Raw genomic sequence first — 23,117 nt, 5'->3', positions numbered from 1 at the left:
TGAATAAATGCCAGATTATCCTCTTGAGAAATAGAGGAAATTTAAATAATGCTAACTTTGGATAAATTCTAATGCTAAGTTGATATATTTTTAGCAGCCTGCAGTACTTATTAAAAATGAAGAGATGTGTCTTGAATCAATTGAAGAGACTTAACGCCTAGTAGATCTGTATCACTTTCACACGGATATCCTGTCAGTAAATATGCATTAGGTAATCTGTTGGTACAACCTGAACTTGACGTTTCTTTTCTGCCTTCAAGTATGTTCATCATTTTGGTAGCATAATCCCTAGTTTATGCAGTCTGAGTGGAGTTGTCAATGAAACTATTTGTGTATATGCATAATGTACTTGGTATGAAGTTTGCTGAGATCCAATGCATGAAGTTTTTATGAATGCATTGATTTTTATGACAGTTTTATGGATTCAGGTGTACTGAACAAGGGAGATAAAAATTTGTTTACTTACCTTTCCTGTTATTTATAAAAACAGATTTTTTTAAAAAGTCATAGTTTTATAGTTAAGGTAGATAAATCACCTGATGTTTGAGGGTTCATGGTTAGAGTGGGCAACCTGCTAAACATTTATTCAGTGCTTTTTACTCCATTTTATGGCTTTCTACATGGAATACAGATTATTTTGTTCTCAGATACGATCTTTCTTCCTTGTGGAAACAAGAAACACTTTTTTTTTCCTCTCCTTCACTTCCATCATAATACTGCATTCAATATTTTTTTTACATCTCCCTTTGTATCTGATAATTTTAATTGTTTCTTAAAGAATGTTAAAATACCCATTTATTCTGTACCTATTAAATGATAATAAATAAATTTTTGATAATTAATGCAATAGATTTATTAAATGGGATTGAGTTTATTCTACATTTCATGAGAATTTACTGTGTAGATCATGTTTGTGCTACTAGAAGCAGTAAGGTCTCCATAAGTAAATTACAAGAGGGCCACTGTCTTTTAATAAGTTCATGAGAAAATGGAGTGTAAATAATTCCATGTGCAGTTTGGCAAGGTAAGGGAAGGAGCTGAGTGAAAGGGTGCATTAGTGGAAAGAGATTTCCTAGAGAGAGAGCACTCAGAGTTATACCACTGTGCCCTCGGTTGCCTGCTAGAAACTCCACCTAAAGGGGACGGCGTTCTCTGGCCTTTTCTTCAAGGCAATGGCACCCACACTAGGGTGCAGTTCCTTCTAAACCTGGGAATTATTTGCAGCATCATGAACTTCTCAGTAAACATTCTAGATTCTAGTAAATCAAACAATGTATAGCACTAACACCTTTTCAAAGTGCATCTCTTCATGCTTTTTTGTTAGCCAAAGCTGGTTTTGAAGATACATTTGTTGGGTGTACTCTGTTGGACTAAGTTGTCCAGTACTAAAGCAGCATTCTAGGTAGGTGATAATTCATTACTTTTATATTATAAAGACATGGACTGAGACTCCTCATTGACCCTGAAGCCATGCCTAAGGTGTGGTTAAATCAGCTTACTCCTAGATGCAAGCCCATGATGTTCATCGTTGAGTCAGCAAAGACTAGGAACCTAGGTCTGCATTTACACCAGGATGTCTAATTTCTGCAAAGCCAACGTGGCCTGTGACTACTTTATATCCTGTATGACTGGTTATTTTTACTTAATGGTATAGAATTATTCAAATTGAGTCTGTTATTTTGGCTTTTACCATCTTTTCTTATGTGTATTTTTCATGGTTAAATGTAGTTTCAGTCTTCAATCAAGATTTTGAAATTAAAAAATTAAATCAGCTTTGAAGTTAATTACTCCATTGTTTATATTTCATTAGGAAAGCTTTGGTCATATAGAGGGATGATTTTTCTGCTATGTAAAGTCAATACATTTACTCTGCAACTTTTGACTACATGGAAAAAGCAGACTTATAGATCTGGAGAAATATTTTTTTTTAAGATTTATTTATTTATATGAAAAGCAGAGTGACAGAGAAAGGGAGAGAAAGAGAGAGAGAGAGAGATTTTGCATCCACTGGTTCACTCCTCAAATGTTCACAACAGCTAGGTCTGGGCCAGTCCAAAGCCAGGGACCAGGAACTCTGTTCTGTTCCCCCACATGGGTGGCAGGAGTCCAAGGACTTGGGCCATCTTCTGCTGCTTTACCAGGTACATTAACAGGGAAGTGGATCAAAAGTGGAGCAGCCATGACTTAACCGTTGTTCAAGTATGGGATGCCAGTGTTGCAGGTGATGGCTTACGTCCTCTGCCATTATGCTGGCCTCAGTGATTTTCTTTTTAAAGACACTATCTTGTCCACTTGTGCTTGCTGTTTGGCTGACCGTCTGAACTAATGAAAAGTATGCTAGTTCTAAGATAGCTTTCACTGTTTGTAGTAAGAGATACATTTAAAAAATTAAATAGGAATGGAGCCAAAATAAAAAGAAAACACTACATAGATTGTCATAACAAAGTTTCTATATAATATTTTGTTTTGGTAAATGTGTTTTTATAGGTCTACCAGTTTTGCTGAAATAGTCAATTACTTCTTTAGGTAAGATGGATCTGAAAGCTCTTAGACAATAATGATCTGTGTGATCTTAACTTTTCTGTAGATAACGATTGCTAAAATGACCAAGGAACCAAAAGATCTGCCTTAGACACTCTACCATATGCTACAGAAGTCTTCCCAGTTTCCTTGAGGATGGGGCATGGAATATAAGTATCTACCTGTCCAGCATGTTAGTTCACATGACAAGCATTTACCAAATGCCTATCTTATTCTACGTTAGGTTTTGGATATTTCCAAATGAAAAAGGCAAAATCCTTGTCCTTATTTGATTTCCAGGCTGTCTTAATGTAAAATATATCATTTTTTGTTTTCAAATGAACAGATTAGAGACCATATTCTGGCCTACAATGCACTCAGAGTGCTTCTGTAGGATGTGGCAAATCTGGTCATTGTTGTGTTGAGCTGTGCAGATGGGAGAAGCCCAAAGAGGAAGTGTGCTAGAAGATTTAGAGCACATTTACTCAGATGCAAGTCATTCCCTTTCAGTAGAAAAGAGACACTCAAGAAATCTGCATTCAGCAGTTTCATGAGCAGTCTGGTACAGGACAGTTAATGTTATATTAATTCATTCATAAATGAATGTAAAGACAGAGAGATGAATGCCACAAAAGACTAGGAGGGGCAAGCACTGTGGTGCAACACTTTTAAGCCTCCAGTTTGGTGCCTGCTTCCCCTGTGAGAGTGCTTGTGTTGAATGCCCTACTTCCCATCCAATTTCCTGCTGATGCACCTGATAGGATGATGCCTCAATATTTGAGTCCTTGTCACCCACGTGAGAGACCCAGATGGAGTTCTGACCTCCTGGCTACTGCTTGGCCTAACCCCAGTTGTTGATAGCTTTTGGGGAATTAACTAGCAAATGAAAGATATATCTATCGATCTACCTCCCTCCCTCACTTCATCCCTTCCTCTGTTCCTCCCTCCCTATCTCTCTAGCTCTCTGCCTTTCAAATGAAAACAAATAAATAGAAATTTAAAAAGAGAGCAGGATAGGGAAAGTAAAATCAAGTCTAGCCTGAAGCATCAAGTGCCTATGAGCTTAGCTCTGTGCTCCTGAGACAGGAGCTCTGAATCATCAGTTACATGTAATTATGCCCCATAATAACTCCATGGCGGTACAACATACACTGGAAAGTGGAGATACTGACTGATTCCTGTATCTGGCTTTGTTTAAAAAAATGAACATGTTGAGAAGAAAATTAAGATCCATGTATCTTGGCACCTAAATTGTTAGGTCAAATTCTCTCTATAAAATACACAACTCACCTGAACATAATGATATAAGGAAGCTTTGTGCCATAAATGAGACATTAGTGCCTTGGATGAGACACTGGGGAGATTGTAGGGCTTGGGATGGGGCATAGGATATAGGTAACCAGATGTCCAGCGTGTGTTAGTTCATATGACATTTACCAAATGCCTACAACATCCACAGCTGTTCTCCTTCCTAAAAGACAAGGAAATTGGCTCTGTAGCCCTGTATTAGTGACTATGGGTTAGACTCCAACTTCTTGTTTGTGCATGGATGTGGAATCTGTGCCTGATTTTGACCTGAGAGAAAGCCTGGATTTGAAATGGTATAGAAAATGCAGGGGAGGAGCCAATGTTGTTGTGTAATGTGTAAAGCACCACCTGTAATGTTGCATTCAATAAGAGCCCCGGTTCAAGTCCCAGCTGCTCCACTTCCAATCCAGCTCTGTGCTAATGGCCTGGGAAAGGAGCAGCAAATGGCCCAAGTGCTTGGGCCTCTGCCTCCTACCTTGGGAGACCCAGAAGAAGCTCCTGGCTTAGCCCTGGTCATTGTGACCATTTGGGGAGTAAACCAGTGGATGGAAGACCTCTCTCTCTCAATCTCTGTTTCTCTGCGTCTCTCTCTCTCTAATTCAGCCTTTCAAGTAAATAAAATAAACCTTTAAAAAAAAGGAAAGTGCAAGGGAATGCAATGTTTCACTTGTTCTGCCAACATTCTCTTGACTCCCTCTGTCCACCCATTCATGCCCCTGAGTGTTGAGCAGCTGGCTCTGCAGCTGTGAACAGAGTCTGGGGCAATCTCCCTGTGAGGTAGGCATAAATCTTGCTGAAAGAATATGAGAGGTTTTTTTTTCCCCTTGCATTTTCCATTGCAAATTTTTTACTTAAATTGAGAGAGGAAACATTTACCATGCGTCATTCACTTCTTCTCCACTACTCCATGTTCTTTTCCCTTCTCATTCGCATTTCTGAAATAGACTCTTCAAAATTTCTAAAGGAAGTAGTCATTCATATCAACATTTGTCCTCTACCTTCCTGGGGATATGAGCTATGCAACTGGTTCCTTCATCTCCAGTAACAATTGTTCTTCAGTGTGAGCAGAAATGCTAGGAACCAGCTCTCTTGCCCCCAGACAATCTGCTGCCCTCAGCAGCTGAACTCAGACTTAACACCAGATGATGTTTGCTCTGATTTCCTTGACATGACACCCATCCATTTACCCCTGGATCTGCTCACACACTGCAATCCAAACATGAAAGGGCCAGCAGCAAACTTGTAATCTAGTGTAATTCCTGTAGCGGTGAATTATCTCCTGAATCTACCATCATACCAGACTATAGGCAATACTTAAGAGAGAATAAGATGGAGTGAAAGTGCCTCATCAATTTTCTAATTTTCAAAAATCACTCAAATAGATGGAGTTTTGTGCAAATGACCTTTTCCAAAACAAGAAGATATTCCAGTGGAAACTCAATATTCGCTTAACTTCATTTGTCTGCATTACTCATACTCAGATTGTTCATTCCTGAATTGAGTCTAATATAGTGAATGGCATTCATCTTTTAGATAGTAATTTATATCATAATGAAAATACTTAGAACTCAAATACGTAACATGACAATAATTTGTGCTGCATATATTTTTCTTGATTGGTCTTGTTGAATCCAATCATGTGGAGAATGAAAGCATACAACTGTGGTTAAGGTGCTAACACTATTACTCTGCCCTGCCAGGTGTGTTGTAGAAGACAAGAACTCAAAGGTGGCCTGGTTGAACCGCTCTGGCATCATTTTCGCTGGACATGACAAGTGGTCTCTGGACCCCCGGGTTGAGCTGGAGAAACGCCATTCGCTGGAATACAGCCTCCGAATCCAGAAGGTGGATGTCTATGATGAAGGTTCCTACACTTGCTCCGTTCAGACACAGCATGAGCCCAAGACCTCCCAAGTTTACTTGATCGTGCAAGGTAAGAAGAGGGTGGGAAGGCTGAGGGATACAGAGAGGTAGGAGGCAGAGACTAATCACAACATGCCAAAAGTTTGTGAAGTCTTTTCCTGGAAAAAGAAAATACCTTTCAAATATATCGCTGTACTTAAGTATCTATCGTCTTTCTGGAAAGAGATGTAAAATGATAGGACTAAGGAGAATAGAGGGAGAGTACCCTTGTCACTGTGAGTGAGTAGCCCTGGTGGGAGTGTTTTCTCCTGTCCTTGAATGTGAAAAAACACAGTGAAAGACAGAGTTGGAATAAGGTAAAAACATAAAGAAGAATACACAGAATGCTTAGAATTATATGATGCCCACTGTACCACTCTATTAAGTACTGGATGCCTTCCTGAGTTTAAGAAAGCTTGATTTTCTATGTCCTTACCCTCAAAATTACCACTAATTGTCTGGTTTTCCTATGATAGCAAAAATCTTTTGGGAAAGTAAAAATTCCCAGAGGCCCTTTTATCTTTTCAGCTGTCCAGCTTCTGTTTGGTTTGTATCTCCAGTTAATAACAAATTACTTTTGAGCAAATCCATTGACAAGGATCTGCAAAGTCACTGGGGACAGTTTACTTCTGCAAAAAGGGTTTCCAAGGGCATACCTGAATCATGGTTTTACAGCCTGAAAACTCTAAATGGCACACACATGCCCCCAAACCATAGCTCTCTTGGGTCCCTTTCCCCATAATTGCAAAATGGAAGCAAAGCTGATCAGCTGCACAGTTTTATTACAAGTGAATTTAAACCACCAGCAGTTTCAATCCATATATCAGGAAAGATCTAAGTATGAACAAATATTAGGTTTGTGTTCATGTATTCTTGATTTACAATTTTATGTAAATTTAATGCAAATTAGGCATGGCCCTAGGGCTCCTATCAAGATTCCAATGCAGTCAGTGGTGTGGCAAAGTTTGACTGTAGCTTCTATTAATGTGTTATGGAATTGATTATTGCAGCATTTAAATTACTGCTCTCCCAACTACTCTGATTAATAGATTGAAACTGGAATAAAATACATCAGAGACTGTCTGGTGCAAGGGTGGTTTAGTCATGTGACCTCTATCTAGGTCCATTTGCAATGGCTGACAGCTTCATTTTATTAATTGTAAAAGGCATGTCTACTGGATTGCGAAGTTCGATCATAGTCAAAGCACAGGATGCTTTTCTTGTAATAGAGTAGAGTACTGGAGCTCTATAAAAGGAGACAGCACAATGTGGCTCTCAGGCAGCTCATTTAAATGTGTAAATACAACTATAGATATGTAAATATGTCAGTGGATTAGTTCACCAGTTCCCTCAAAAGCACAAGTATAAACAGACAGAAACACACATTTCAAAACAAAAAGTAGAAGTTATACCTGATTCAATGGCAGAAGGAGGGGAGATAGTTTAGCTAAGTCCCCTTAGAACATTTTTTCTAATGACCACTTATTAAAATCAACTCATGATTTTTCTGCTTAAACTTTTGATATATTTTATTCATGTATTTATTTATAATGGCTTATGCAGGCCTTTGGGATTTTTCCTGTCCTTTATCACCCTCCATAGTTTCTGTAAATACAACTCAACTAGTTATTAAACAAACACTCTATTCTATTCTTCATTCAAATCTCACTTTCCTCCTTGCTGTCTAAACAAACTTGGGGGTACACCACTGAACTTCTGTTAGGCTCAGTTTTGTCATATGTAAAATAGAGATAAAACTGAAATTTCAAATCCTCCTAAATTTATTTTAGGGATCAAGTTAAATGATCCATGCAGACCCTCAGCCTGAAATCTAGAGACCATGTGCTGTTGTGCAATGGATGGTGATAATGAAAACGATGAAGATAACAAGCCACTGCCTTAGCATTTCTTCAGGCTCACTCTTGTCTGCATGGCAGCTTTCAAGCATTCTCTGTTGTCCTTGCAGAAGGTTATCTCAGTTGCCATTTGGGGTCCCTCCAATCCATTTATTTTTCCAAATTTTATTTTCCTTAGCGTCCACTCTTCAGCTTTACTTCTGTGGTACTCTAGAGAGTCTTAGATCAGAAGCACATTTCATTTGCTCCATACCCTTTTTAAGAATGAGTAGAAAATGCAATGTGCATCAGCAAACCATACGTGGTTTGCTAAATTCCAGATTGGTGGGAACTCCTCAGAATCTCTAATGTAGTTGCTGTGTGGAGAGCCTGAGAACTGGTATATAACAAGTTCCCAGGTGATGCCATTGTTGCCGATATGGGGATCATACTCGGAGAACCACCATTCTAAAACAACTGTGTGTCTTAAAATTGTAAGAGGGGGCAATCTTGAATAATTTAATTAAATTTCAGATAGTATTGTGTCCCAAATACTCCTAAAGCTAATCCTGCTGGACATGAGACAAAGAACAATTAGGCTAACAGATACTTAAATGTTCATGGCCCTCCAAAGTTGCCAACCTAGCTTAGTCCTGTGTAAGGAAATCTCTTTTTTTTTTGTAAACTGTCCATTTTCAAGGATCAAAGCTGAAAAACTGGTTGTAGCATTCTGCTCTGTTCTTCAAAAGTCTCGACTTTATAAAAGAATGAGTGTTTGTAATCCCTGACCTGTCTCCTGTACCCTGTCTTTCCTGGACACCTTCTTTCCTTTGGTATGCATTCCTATCACATTAGTGGCTTTTCAACATCCCCAATATTTTCTATCTTTTGTTGATTATTTTTCATAGAGGAAGTATGTTTTTATCAGTTCATAAGGGTCTTTATACATAAAATATCTTTTGTTGAAATAAATACACTACACGGTTCACTAAACTCAATCTTTGGCTAAATAACAGCTCCACACACACACACCCTCCTCATAAAGGTACATAGGTGAAGGTTTTGCATCAGCAAATACACAAATCATCAGTGAACTTTGAGGTCACTTGTGATTATTGATATTAAATATTATAACCAGGGAAGTCAAGCTTACCCAAATATTAACAAATACTTGAGGTACTTTATGCATGGAGGGGCTCATATCTAACATCAGATTTTTTGATTCCCAGAGTAGCTTCTATATGGAGCAAAATATAAAAGATTAAGAAAGCATCTCCCTTCACTACAATAAAACAATTAAAGTATATCATCGTTATTTCCATTAATAACATTATGTTTTATCCAAAGGTTGCCTTCTGTGATTTCCTGACCTATCTGATTATGCTGCACTTGTATGAGAGCAGTATTTCTCTAGGTGAGATCCTTGCTTAATCTGCAGAAAACTCAACATTTTAGTTGTTCATATTTATCAAAATGCAGATTCCTGAGAACCACATCCAGAACAATTGAATCAGAATCCCTGGGGAAGGAGTCAGAACTTGCAAACGCATTATATTCTGCAGGTGTTTCAGATGTACACACAAAAAAGTCCAGGACTATTATTTTAGGGATCTAAATAATCAATGAGAGGGATTTACTGCTTCCTGCTTCTTCATTCTCCTGTATGGCAGTGCATCAAATAATGTCTAAAACTCTGGAAAGCATGCACTAGAGTCTTGCAAAAGTTAAAATCAAAATAAAATAAGCCTGCATATATATCAAAATGTATTAATCTCATAGGATTGAATCTTGAGACTAGTGGCTTCTAAAAGTAGGGTATTTGCTTTTAAAATTTAATTTATTTATTTGAGAAGCAGAGAGAAAGAGAGCCAAGAGCAAGAGTGATAACTCATATACACTAGTTCACTTCCCAAATGCCCCCAGTGGCCAGGGCTGAGCTAGGGTTGAAGCTGGAAACTCAATCAGTTCCTCCAAATAGGTGGCAGGCACTCAGTTTCATGAATCCTCACAAGGGGTCTGCATTAGTAGGAAGCTGGAATCAGGAGCCAGAGCCAGATGTTGAACCCAGGGGCTTCAGTATGGGATTGGGGATTGTAACAGCTAGGCTAAATGCCAGCTCCAAAGAACTAGGATGTTGGTTTAAAATATAACATTAAGAACCTCCTGGGCTGGCGCCGAGGCTCACTAGGCTAATCCTCCGCCTTGCGGCGCCAGCACACTGGATTCTAGTCCCGGTCAGGGCGCCAGATTCTGTCCCGGTTGCCCCTCTTCCAGGCCAGCTCTCTGCTATGGCCAGGGAGTGCGGTGGAGGATGGCCCAAGTCCTTGGGCCCTGCACCCCATGGGAGACCAGGATAAGTACCCGGCTCCTGCCATCGGATCAGCGCAGTGCGCCGGCCGCAACGCGCCGGACGTGGCGGCCATTGGAGGGTGAACCAACGGCAAAGGAAGACCTTTCTCTCTGTCTCTCTCTCTCACTGTCCATTCTGCCTGTCAAAAAAAAAAAAAAAAAAAAGAACCTCCATAAGTATATTAATACAAAGAAAATCATTACATGGCAATATTTTTAAACAGTTATTCATAGTTTTAAATTACCATAGCTTACAACTTGTATCGTAATTTAAATATATGTATTGAATAATTCTTCTGTTGCTACCCATACTAGAATCCTTTACAGACTTTTTCCCTCTATTTTTATGCTATTCCAATTTGGTTAACAATGCTTTAAAAATTGCCTAATTTGTAAATACTAGAATTGAGATAATTTTTTTAACATTTTGGAATTTTGAAAAGAATTTCTTAGTAAATAGTTCAATTTAATTCAATGCTATAGTATTAAAGATAATTCCAGAAATTTTTCTCATCATATGTCTCAAATCACACAAGGCTGGTGGGAAGCCATCTATTACTTGTCACAAAAAGTGTGGCATAATTACCTGAATTAAAATAATATGGTAGTGGAAAAATATGATAATGGAACTCCTTGAAATACAAACATGTTTGGTCTTTTTAAAATTTTTTAAAAGGCTTATATATTTATTTATTTATTTGAAAGAGTAACAGAGATAGATAGAGAGAGAGAGAGAGAAATCTTCCATCTGCTGGTTCAATCCCCAGATGGCCACAATGACCAGGGCTGCGCAAGGCCGAAGCCAGGAACCAGGTCTCCCACATGGAAGGCAGGGAACCAAACTCTTGATCAGCCTCTGCTGCTTTTCCCAGGTCCTTAGCTTGGAGCTGGATTGGAAGTGGAGCAGCTGGGATATGGAACAGGCACCCATTTGCCCACTAGGCCACAACACTGACCCTTGGTCTTTCTGCTTAAGTGCTAGCATTTTGGGGCTGGCGCTGTGGCACAGCAGGTTAAAGCCCTGGCCTGAGGTGCTGACGTCCCATATGGATGCCGGTCAGTTCATGTTTTGCCTGCTCCTCTTCCAGTCCAGCTCTCTGCTTATGGCCTGGGAAAGCAATGGAAAAATAGCCTAAGTGCTTGGGCTCCTGCACCCGCATGGAAGACCCTGAAGAAGCTCCTGGCTCCTGGCTTTGGATCTGCTCAGCTCTGGTATCGTGGCCATTTGGGGAGTGAACCAGCAGACGGAAGACCTTTCTGTCTCTAACTCTACCTCTCAAATAAGTAAATAAAATCTTAAAAAAATATATTGAAAACTCGAATGTTGGGAAACATTAATTTTTGTCATGAAGATTAGTTTAGAACTTACTTTTTCTAGAATTTCAATATTTACTTATTTGTAATTTATTTAAGAGAGGAGAGACAGAGAGAGAGGGAGAGAGGACACTCCCATCATTCTGCATTTGCCCACAACAATATAGTCCAAGCCAGGTCTAAGCTGGGAGCCAGAAACTCTATCCAGGTCTTCCATATGGGTGCCAGGGAACCAACTACTTTGCTTCCCAAAGGCTGCATTGGCAGGAAGTTGGCATTGGGAGCAGAGCAGAAAAATGAACTCAGGTACTCCCATATGGGACAAGGGCATCTGAGGCCGCATCTTTTTTTTTTTTTCTTTTTTCCTTTGTTAAGTTTAACATTTTATTTATTATTTTTTGAGATAATATATTCTTTTATTTTATTTTTTTGACAGGCAGAGTTAGACAGTGAGAGAGAGAGACAGAGAGAAAGGTCTTCCTTCCATTGGTTCACCCTTCAGTGGCCGCTGCAGCCAGTGCACTGCACTGATCTGAAGCCAGGAGCCAGGTGCTTCCTCCTGGTCTCCCATGCGGGTGCAGGGTGCAAGGACCTGGGCCATCCTCCACTGCACTCCCAGGCCACAGCAGAGAGCTGGACTGGAAGAGGGGCAACTGGAACAGAATCTGGCACCCCGACCGGGACTAGAACCAGGGGTGCTGGCGCCACAGGCAGAGGATTAGCCTAGTGAGCCGCAGCGCCGGCAGAGATAATATATTCTTAGTTTATATTATAGCCAAAGGCTTCATGGCTCTACTAAATAAAGAGTTCAAGAAATAAAAAGTAAAAAGACCAGCAGGAAAATGGGCAAGGGCTATAAATAACAATCAAATGAAAAGATATTCAACTTCATTCATATAAAGTAAATTTTAAAATGGAAACAAAATCATTAAAACTATGGTAGTGTATAATTACTATCCATTATTTTCACAAGTATTTAAAATAAAGTTTGAAGAAAAACACTGTATTTGTAGCAAAATTGATATACGTGGGCATTTCTTTCTTTTTTCTCTTTGAGGGTCTTTGTTTCTTTTTAAATGTTAGCTCCCACATGTAAGGGAGAACATCAAGTGTTTGTCTTCCCAGCATCATAGTCACGAGACCAAACACACAACTTGGGATTTAAATTTTTAGAAGCCCGTTTCACAATCCTGACCCAAATCAATTACCTGAATCTTCAAAAGGGTCTCCTTTTTTTCCTACCTCATCTCTCTCTTCTTCTTTATTTACTGCTTTCATATTCCTTTCCTTTTTATCATTCTTCCTTTCCTTCCTTAATAAGCATCATGTTGCACTAATTATTTTTTCAGTAGTTGAACATTGTTTGTAAATTCTGTACAAAATATTCATCAGTGCACTGTACTTGAATTTAGTCTGTAGCTCTTTTCAATTTTGAAACATTTTAAAGAAATAAGAATTTAAAATATTCATAATTATATTTCCTCTGTGGGTTTATTCTATTGATTATTGAAAATCTTAATGCTTATCTGGAATTCTCATTCTGATTTTCTACACTGAATCTTAATTTTCCTACACTTGAGCTTAATTTTTTTGACAACAACCTCTTGATTGACTGTTAATAGATCAGGTTCACAGTTGAGACACGCGCCGACCACATCAGCAACTGGACAGCTAATGGAAAGTGGAAAAGTGAAACTTCAGTGCTAACATATTTGCGAATATTAGTTCACATAATGTTCACTTGATATTCTCCAGTTTGAAAAGACTTCATGTTTTACCAGAATCAATCCTGTCCACTCATAACTTTTATCTTCAAATCTATGTATCTGTAGTCCACATTTCAGTTATTATATTGCATGAAGCATTTACATTCTCATGCTTTCTAAACTGCATTCATACTTCTTGAAGAGGAGAGAAAATAATGGAAGAGACAAATTTATCTTAGTACTAATAGTGGCATCAGGAGAGACTTAGTGTAAGACCCTAGACTTCATGTAAGGAACAAAACTACATCAGAACTATGATGAATGAAAGTTCAGCTATTTTCAAATCTTGACTCATTGCACCTTTAAGAATTATGTTTCAGAACTCAGCAACTTCTAAGAATAACTGACCGTGCAGGGGACACTGACATTGACAGTAACTGAAAATTCTCCAGCTCATAAAGCAAATTCATTAGATGAGATAGGCAGAGAATTCCAGACCTCAGGCAGGCAGGGCCTGTGCTAAGCCCCTAATAAGCAGGAAGCAGCTATAGGAGATACGATGATTCTATGCCCTTCAACATCCCTTAAGATTAAGGTCTGCAGTCTGAGAGGGGAATAATATAGGCAGGCAGATAGGATCAAATTGATTAGATTTGAAGCTGGAGACCACACCCCCTGTGTGATCTCATGCCCCTACCTGATCTCACCTGGATGCCCACCTGCCAATCAGACTATGTAACCACTCCCCTTTGAGAGTAGATAAAAGGCCTGGAGCATGGTGGGCCCCTCCCTTTTTTGGTTTTGCACCCTTGTTGGACCTTGTTGCCCCACACCTTGGGGCACTTAGCCCATTGGCCTCCGCCCTGCCTCTGCTTTCCTGCCTGCATGCCTGCATACTTGCTACACGTGGCTCGCTCATGGCCTGCCCTCTGTCTGATATGGACCCAACTTAGCTTCTAGATCTCTTTCTCCCCTGATTAAAGCCCTCATTTTCCTGTGCATTTCTCTCACTGAATAAAATCCTGAAAAAAAAAAGAATTTTAATAGCTTGTGACCAGAATTTTGGGGGTTGTTAGGAAGATGGGTGTGAAGATTTATTCCACATTGGATCTGCATCTGCTTGGTATTTTAATTACATCTGGCATGTGACAAGTTATTTTTACAAATATTGTTTGTGGCTATTCACACATCTGCTACTTTTTTTACACAGAGATTTTTACCTTAACCATTAAAATATTGATATCGACCTTTCAAATATCTTTAAAATTTAGTCATAAAAAGACAGGGACACACTCATATGAAGGATATTCTATAGAGAGATTTCCTCTAATCTTCATAAATGTCCAGGTCATAAAAATCAGAAGAAATACATAAATAAATAGGTTTTACATTTAGTTATAATAAACATAAAATATTCTAAAACATAATCATTCACAAAACTGCAAAAACAAAAATATTTAATAATGAAGTATAAACAATAGAGTACCTAAATGTATAAAATGAGAGAATAAAAAATATCCTTTTTTGTTTGTTTTAGTTGTCTTTTTCTAATGGAATGGAATAATTTTTGATTGGCAACCCAAATAACATTAAAGTTGCAAATTTGTTAAAAATGGAAAATGGATTAGGCAAGTAGCTTAGTGATTAAAATTCCCACATGCCAGGTTGGAGTGCCTGGCTTCAGTTCCTAATTCCAGCCCACTGTCAGTGCAAATCCTGGAGGCAGCAAGATGGCTCAAGTATTTTGGTTCCCATTATTCACTTGGAGAGCTCGATTGAGTTCCTGTGCTCCTGGCTTCAACCCAGTCTAGTCACAGCTGTGGTGAGAAATTGAGGAGTGATCCACTGGAAGGGGGCTCTGTCTGTCCATCTGTCTGTTTCTGTCTATTTTCTCTCTGTCAAATAAATAAATAAAGAGGACAGATTATCTTAAGAAAAACAGAATTTTTTAATATACCTCAAAATCACTTTGGGGAATTTTTTTGTTGAAATTTTACTGAATTTATCAAATTAATCATGAAGAATGGCTCTATATAGCCTCCTTCAAAAATACATAATACTAGGCCGGCGCCGCGGCTCACTAGGCTAATCCTCCGCCTAGCGGCGCCGGCACACCGGGTTCTAGTCCCGGTCGGGGCGCCGGATTCTGTCCCGGTTGCCCCTCTTCCAGGCCAGCTCTCTGCTGTGGCCAGGGAGTGCAGTGGAGGATGGCCCAGGTGCTTGGGCCCTGCACCCCATGGGAGACCAGGAAAAGCACCTGGCTCCTGGCTCCTGCCATCGGATCAGCGAGGTGCGCCGGCCTTTCTCTCTGTCTCTCTCTCTCACTGTCCACTCTGCCTGTCAAAAAAAAAAAAACATAATACTTTTACTGGGGGGAAGATTTCTACTTATTTTATGAAGATAAAATAATCAAAACAGTCCACATGTATTTTAAAAATTTTATTCACTTTTATTCTATTTGAAAGGCAGAGAAGGAGAGATGGGGTCAGAGAGACAGACACACAGATTCCATCCATTGATTCACTCTCCAAATGGGTACAGTAGTGGGAACTGGGCCAGGCGAAAGTCAAGTGCCAGGAACTCCATCCAGGTCTCCCATGTGGGTGACAAGGATCCAAATGTGTTAGCTAAAATTTGCTGCCTTCCTGTGTGTGCGTTATTAGGAAGCTGGAATTAGTAGCAGGATTGGGACTTGAACCCAGGTGCCCCAATACAGAATATGGTCACCAAGTAGTGACTTAACTGCTGTGTCAGATTCCTGCCCCAAACTGTATATTTTTTATTTAAGAATTATCAAGTAGATCTAAATGAAAGAACCAAAACACCACCACATATAGCAAATGATACACATATGCTACAGATTTATTTAAAATCCTGGAGTAAGTATGATTATTTAGCAAACATTATGGAATAAGTTAAAGAAAAAAACTAGTTATATTTTCACCAAGCAATTCAAAATTAGTATCATATCTATTAAAGATTTAAAAGTAAGACTATGGAAAAGTCTTCAGGAATCAATAAATATATGGCTCGGCAGAGTGAGAAAGGCTTTCTCTGCATAAAAGTAAGTGAACAAAACATAAAGAATTTGACTACACACATACAAATACATAAAGTGGAAGTGATAAAATGATTGAAATACAAAATTGGTAACACTTAAAGCTTTCATACCATTACTATATGAATAGATTTCAACAGATCAGTAAATAAAATATAGATAAATTGATAACGAAATGTGACTAAAATTTGTCAGAAGACTACATTGCCAATTTGCAAAAGAACACATGGAGAGAGCAGACATGGGAAACTAATAGAGGCTTACTAGCAATCAAGGATATCAAACACAATAATTACTATTTTTTTAAAACTAGAAATACTGAGAAGGGGTTAATCAAAGGAGACTAACCAGAACTTCCAAGTCAATAAGAAAAATGACACTTTTAGGTCTCCCTGTTGGGAGTGTAAATTAGTGGAAACTTTCTCTAGAGAAAGATAGGGCTGTCTATCAAAGTTTTAAAGTGCAGTTCTGTCATGTGACTTGGTAATCCCACTTCTTTGAAAGTGTAGAAAGAAAATCATCTGAAATGCAAACATGGATTTTTATGCAAAGGGGTCCTTGCAGAATTACTTTTAAGGAAAATTATGGAAAATATCCTGAATATTCAGAATAAGAAATTAGAAAGTTAAATAAGGTCCATTTCATAAGAACTGCAATTATAATGACATTATGCTGGCTGCACACTCTTCAAACCTCCTCCCTATGTTTGGGAATTTCTCTCCTTGTCAATATCATTGGGTTTCAGACCATCTCTCCCAGCATAAAAGCAAAAATAAAATCCAGATGTCCTTAAGACTTGCACATGAGATGCAGGCCTCAGAATTCCGGTATACCTGCCCCAGACAGATTAATTATTGCTACAGGAAACTCAGAACCAATGAGAATCTAATCAGGTAATTGGTGGCACCTGTAGCAATCAGTTTATAGGGGAGTGATTGTGTCACTCATGTTTCAATCAGGTCTTCATTCAGGACATTGCTGGTGGTGTGAAAGCTATGACATCTCAAGTTCAGGTTCAGCAATAGTCACGCCTTCCTCAGATGATGTTTTGTCATAATCCTCTTTTTGTAGTCTTCCCAGTGATGTGAGTTGCAGTATGGTCCTTTTCCATGCAAGATGGCCAAAGATGTTATCTATTCCTTCCACATAAAACTGAATTATTCATCTAAGCAAACATTAACTGTCATATTTACAGAACATTTTATTAAATGATAAAAGTATTTCCAATATATGGCCAAGTGAACTGGCAGTTTACAAAACAATGTGATCTATCACCTCAATTATGTTGACTTTGATCAATATACATATCATATGCACTCATACATCCATTGGGGAAAAATAATGAAATATGTCAAAATGATTCTTGCAATGTTTTGGGGTGTTGGCTCTACAAGTAAAGTTTTATATTATTTAGTTCCTAAAACTTACTGTGAATATGCATGTTATGTCTGGAGGATAGCAATAAGAATTGTTGAAATAATATTTATGATTATTAAAAGGGTAAACTTTAAGAAGTTTCCACAGAGAAAAGTTTTCTTTAGTGTCTTCCTCCCTCTTATTTTTCTTATTTATTTTTTCCTCCAGCCTCCTTCATTCCCTCATGTGATTGTTCATTTCTTCTCTCCTTTTGTTTTTCATGGAAGAAGCTAAAAAGTTATGTTTAATGTTATTAATACATTAGGTTATTATGCCTTGTAAAGATATATTCTTTTTAAAAGAGATGTTACGAAGATAATATTGCATGCATGCATGCACACACACTACAAATTTTTGAGGAGGAGGAATGAAAACAGAGATTTTGTGTGGGCTGGATATTTTCAATTCTCTCAGCTGAAGTAAAATTGCAAATATAAACAGTTTCCTGCATAAATTTATAATTTAAGAAAAAACACAAGTGAAACCCTCCCCTATCAATATCTCTTGGAAATTTCTTAAGCATGCACTGGCCTCATCTGCTTGACTACCCCGGCTGGAGTCCACAGCCTGAAATTCCACAGGCCTAGTTACTGGCACCTTGTTTCAGCCTCTCCAATCTCTAACCATGAGTCACTCCAGTAGTTTATTTTCTTCTCTGATTTAAAGGATGCTAAATGTTACTGGGAAATGGGATATCATAATGTTTTACTGAGTACCCTACAAAATAGTCATGCTAACCTCAGGTCCTCATGTTTTCTGTAAATTTTTCCACTTACCACTTGGTGATTTTTGACTCAATTGCTTTAAATAACTTCTCTTAGTTTTTCCTTATTTCTTACTGCAACTTCCTACTTTCTCTCTCTTTTGAAAGGGACAATTTTCTCATGTCATTGTCTTTGACTTCTAAATACATGATCAGCACTCCCCCCTACCTTTTATTGCAATACCCTTTCTCTTTATTTCCTGAAATAATGTACTGTCCTTAAGGTCCTTCAGTCTCAGACTATGTCAACTTAGTTGCCATTAGTGGCTTGGTCTTCATATTTCTGTGTTTCATCGAGGCTGTTCTTTCTTTTCAGATTTGTCCACTGGTACCTCATCTTAACTGTAACATCTGTGTAGTTTGATTTCACGTCTCCACTACTGGCCTTGTTCTTTATTTTCCTGGATTCTATCTCAGAATTACCTTAACAGCATTTCTTTCTTTCTATCAGCCACCTTGTGTTTATTATACTCAAGTCAAAATTAATCTTTGCCACCGAAGCATATCTTTCTTTTTCTTCTGATTTCCATATTTCTGATAATGGCACAATTCAACTTCCTGAAAGCAGGCTTATTTCTATCTCTTTCATTCCATCTATCTTTGCTTTTCATCAGTGATTATATTTTCATAAACCCTATCTTCTGCATTCTGTAATTTGGGAGCTTATTACTTCTTTTTCAGATTTTTTTTTTCAAGAAAACTGCTATATCTTAGTCTCACTTTTATGCATTCTTATCCATCTTGACCACCACGTCGAGATATTTGTGAAATACAGCTCTGATGTTAACTTGCTCTCAAAATGTGTCTTGTGGTCATAATAATGATAGTCTTGCTCACACAGAATTGCCTGGCCCTGAGTGATTTTTTCCCCAATATATTGTTCCAGACTTACTGTTCCCTATACACATACCCTTTATCCTAGATAATCAAACTCTTGCCCCAGACTGTGAAGATAGTTCTGTTTAGGAGCATGAGAAACAGGATTCCAGACAGAAATGGAGCATAGGAAAGGGGCCTGGCTTTGATCTGGATCACAGTGGGAACAGAAGGATGGGAAACAAGAGGAGGCTGATGAGTTATATGGAGCCCTGCCGGCTTGTGAGGGTTTTGGTTTGGGTTCTTGGTTTGCTTCTTTTCTGGAGTGGGTGAATATTCTAAGTGTGATGGAAAGTTCAATCTGGGCAGTGACAGTAAGTTCCTACTGGAGTTTTAAAAGTATCACCCAGCACATTGTGTATAAAGTCATTTCTCTATCATGACTTACTTGGTTTAGTATCCATAAGCAAATTCTTTCTTTTTTGACAGCAGAAACAGATCTCTCTCTCTCTTTCTCTCTTTGTCTTCCTCTCAAAACATACATACAATGGTGCACTTTTTAAAAAAAGATTTATTTATTTATTTGAAAGTCAGAGTTACACACACATACACACACACACACACAGAGAGAGAGAGAGAGAGAGGTCTTCCATCCTCTGGTTCACTCCTCAATTGGCCGCAATGGCCAGAGCTGTGCCAATCTGAAACCAGGAGCCAGGCGCTTCTTCTGCGCCCCCCATGTGGGTGCAGGGGCCCAGGGACTTGGGCCATCTTTTACTGCTTTCCCAGGCCATAGCAGAGAGCTGGATCACAAGTGGAGCAGCCAGAACTTAAATGGGAGCCCATATGAGATGCCAGCACAGCAGCTGGTGGCTTTACCTGCTACGCCACAGTGCAGGCCCCCAGTGGTGCATTTTATGACATAGTTATTTTGTGACACAACTTACATCCTCTACTACTGCTTGCTCAGGAGTTCATAGAATGTACCTAGCTTCTCTCTGAATCCACACAGAACTTCAGAACGTGGAACACTCAGAAAATTCTTAGTAATGAATGAATAGTCTTAGTTTCTATCAGTAGCATACAGATTTACATGGGAAGTGGGTCATATTAAAAGAATGCAGAGACCAGTGATGAAAATCTTCATTTTTATTCATTATGATTCTCCATCCCTCTTTCTTTGTGAGGATGGAACAAATCTCTGTAATTATCTGTACTCTGTTCATTCTATCTTTGAAAACCAATAAATCTTATCAACTAGTTTACAATGTAATGACTATTACCCAACTAATAATCATTGAGTACTTCAAGTTTTCTAAAGAAAATATATCAGTGTTCTCTGCTAGTGTTTGCTATATTAAATCTGAAAGAAAATTCATTATTTTCTGTATGGATCCAATCAGAAAAGCTGTAGCAGGCCTACAAGTTAGCAAAAGTGAGAGCATTTCAGGTTGTTCCAAGGAAGAGTAGGGGTAGAAATAACTTTCCTGAATGCTGATTGGTTGCTGAGTAGATAATGATTTATGGCATACTTTAAATTACTCTTTTGGATGGAAGGGTTTATGGAAGGGGAAATGGGATCATTCTTTAATATCCTGAAGCATCTGAAAACCTATGCAACTCTCATTGATCTGTTCTCTGCTGGATAATACTGCTGTTTAAAATCGATGACATATTTACTCCTCTCAGGATGCCTCCATGGTTGTAAACCATTCTTTGCTGTTTGTAGAGGAGAACATTTCTTACCCATTCCCCCATTAAAGAGACGCTTCCATGGATTTGGGGCGACCCCAGGTTTGCCCATATCCCACCTATATTTTCATCCTTCCCCCCATTCCATTTCCATTTCATAATCACTTGTGCCAACTTGAGGGCTAAAAATCTTTAGTAATCTCTGAAAAACAAATGAACAAACTAAATTCTGCACATTTCTCATCACCTATATCTTAGCAGACTCTTTCTAGTAGTTCTTAAATAAAGCATAGTAAAACATTAACTAGATACTTTTGTTTTGTGTTGTTTAGGAAGTTGCAAATTTTCTTTTGAAAGGACGGTAAGATACAGTAATATGTATGTCTAGAGATGAAGAATAAACTCCTTATATCAGACACTTAAATCAAATATGTAGCAGTTTATTTCATTGCCTTAAAATTGTCCTTTAACTGAGTTAATCAGGGGGAAACCCTGTTCAACAATGCTGCTCAGCCAAACGGCCCCTGATTGATGGGCCAACAACTGGGGGTATTTGCCAAACCACCAATGCCAAGTCCTCAGAGTGATGTTGCTGTCCATGACAGCTGGTGTTCTCCTTTAGAAGGCTATTTCTGGCCGGCGCCGTGGCTCAATAAGCTAATCCTCCGCCTTGCAGCGCCGGCACACCGGGTTCTAGTCCCGGTCGGGGCACCGGATTCTGTCCCGGTTGCCCCTCTTCCAGGCCAGCTCTCTGCTGTGGCCAGGGAGTGCAGTGGAGGATGGCCCAAGTCCTTGGGCGCTGCACCCCATGGGAGACCAGGAGAAGCACCTGGCTCCTGGCTTCGGATCAGCGCAGTGCGCCGGCCGCAGCGCGCCGGCCACAGCGGCCATGGGAGGGTGAACCAACGGCAAAAGGAAGACCTTTCTCCTTTCTCTCTGTCTCTCTCTCTCACTGTCCACTCTGCCTGTCAAAAAAAAAAAAAAAAAAAAAAAGAGGCTATTTCTGTATACATCTATGATTTGCATATTTGTGTACCATGGCTGTGGCATGAGGTCTACGTTTCACAGCAGAGTGTATAAGCTGTGTATCCTTGCTGCTTGAGTAGCCCTGGACATTAGATAGTAGAATTGGTTTGGGTAAAATATGAACTTTAAGTTTTTGTGTTTTGCAGTTTAGCCCATAATGCCACTGTTTTGTTAAACTCCCTCCTCATCAAATTGAGTAATATTTTTGATGCATCTCTATGCATGAGCTACCATTTAAGGCAGACACATTATGTGTTCTGTAGGAGGGGGCACACTCAGATAGGAAGGCATGATATGGAGATAGAAAGGAAGACATTACAGGAATACCCTCCTGTTTAGTCAACTTGAAGCCTGAAATAGGAATTGAGAAATTTTCTCATTAAAGAGACACACTAGCCGGCGCCGTGGCTCAATAGGCTAATCCTCCACCTTGCGGCGCCGGCACACCGGGTTCTAGTCCCGGTCGGGGCGCCGGATTCTGTCCCGGTTGCCCCTCTTCCAGGCCAGCTCTCTGCTATGGCCAGGGAGTGCAGTGGAGGATGGCCCAGGTGCTTGGGCCCTGCACCCCATGGGAGACCAGGAAAAGCACCTGGCTCCTGGCTCCTGCCAGGATCAGCGCGGTGCGCCGGCTGCAGCGGCGGCCATTGGAGGGTGAACCAGCGGCAAAGGAAGACCTTTCTCTCTGTCTCTCTCTCACTGTCCACTCTGCCTGTCAAAAAAAAAAAAAAAAAAAAAAAAAAAAAAAAAAAAAAAAAAAGAGACACACTGATATTTCCTCCTATGTGGGAAAAGACTTAAGAAGGTAAGAATTGCTATACAAATTCAAATATATCAAATTCTCAGCTGTGGCTTCTCTTTCTAATTAGTAATATCACAGGGAGTCTGGAACAGGTATGCTTTCCACAGTAGTGTAGAAGATTAAATATGGAATACTTCTTGGGCAGAAAGAAAATAGAGGGAGTGGTGCTTAGATGAAAAGGATGTGAAGAATGTAGCTTAAGGCTGTAAGAGTTTTGTACAAACAATGAATATGTGGGAATGGAGTGATCTTAGGAAAGGGAGAGGGGAAAATAAATAGGAGGAGATTAGAGCAAGTGTTGTCATGTAACAAATATCAGGTGGATGATAAGTCTAGTCTTTATTTGCTATGAAATTGATAATTTCTTAAGGTCGGTTGAGGATGTTAACTTGGGAAAACTGATGTGTAGGTTCTTCAGTGATAGAAGAATTCTGAATTAGGGTTTTCAAAGGCAGTTGCTAGAAAATAGTAGTTCTAGTAAAAGGTGCCTGGGCAAGATTTCTAATGTTTAAGAAAGACAGGAAAATGTTTCCATGGAAAATGATGATAACATCCGGAAGAAATATTCAAATTTTGTCTCACTAATGATAAAGAGTTTGAAAAGAAAATCAAC

The 23,117-nt window shown here is 39.2% G+C and overlaps 1 protein-coding gene across 2 annotated transcripts in view; it reads left to right on the top strand.

Moving 5' to 3' along the window:
• The window catches only part of LSAMP (limbic system associated membrane protein), a 662,038-nt gene that overhangs the window by 359,770 nt on the left and 279,151 nt on the right, over positions 1 to 23,117 (top strand). For both annotated transcript variants that reach the window (XM_002716676.6, XM_008266893.5), the window contains exon 2: positions 5,529 to 5,761. In XM_002716676.6, coding sequence (XP_002716722.1) covers positions 5,529 to 5,761 — 233 coding nt within the window. The remainder of the gene's footprint in view (positions 1 to 5,528; positions 5,762 to 23,117) is intronic.

Source organism: Oryctolagus cuniculus, chromosome 4 (assembly GCF_051225735.1).
Source record: "Oryctolagus cuniculus isolate XC-2025 breed Fujian yellow rabbit chromosome 4, ASM5122573v1, whole genome shotgun sequence".
In the NCBI taxonomy this organism is placed as follows: Eukaryota; Metazoa; Chordata; class Mammalia; order Lagomorpha; family Leporidae; genus Oryctolagus; species Oryctolagus cuniculus.
This window is presented reverse-complemented; position numbering and strand designations above follow the sequence as displayed.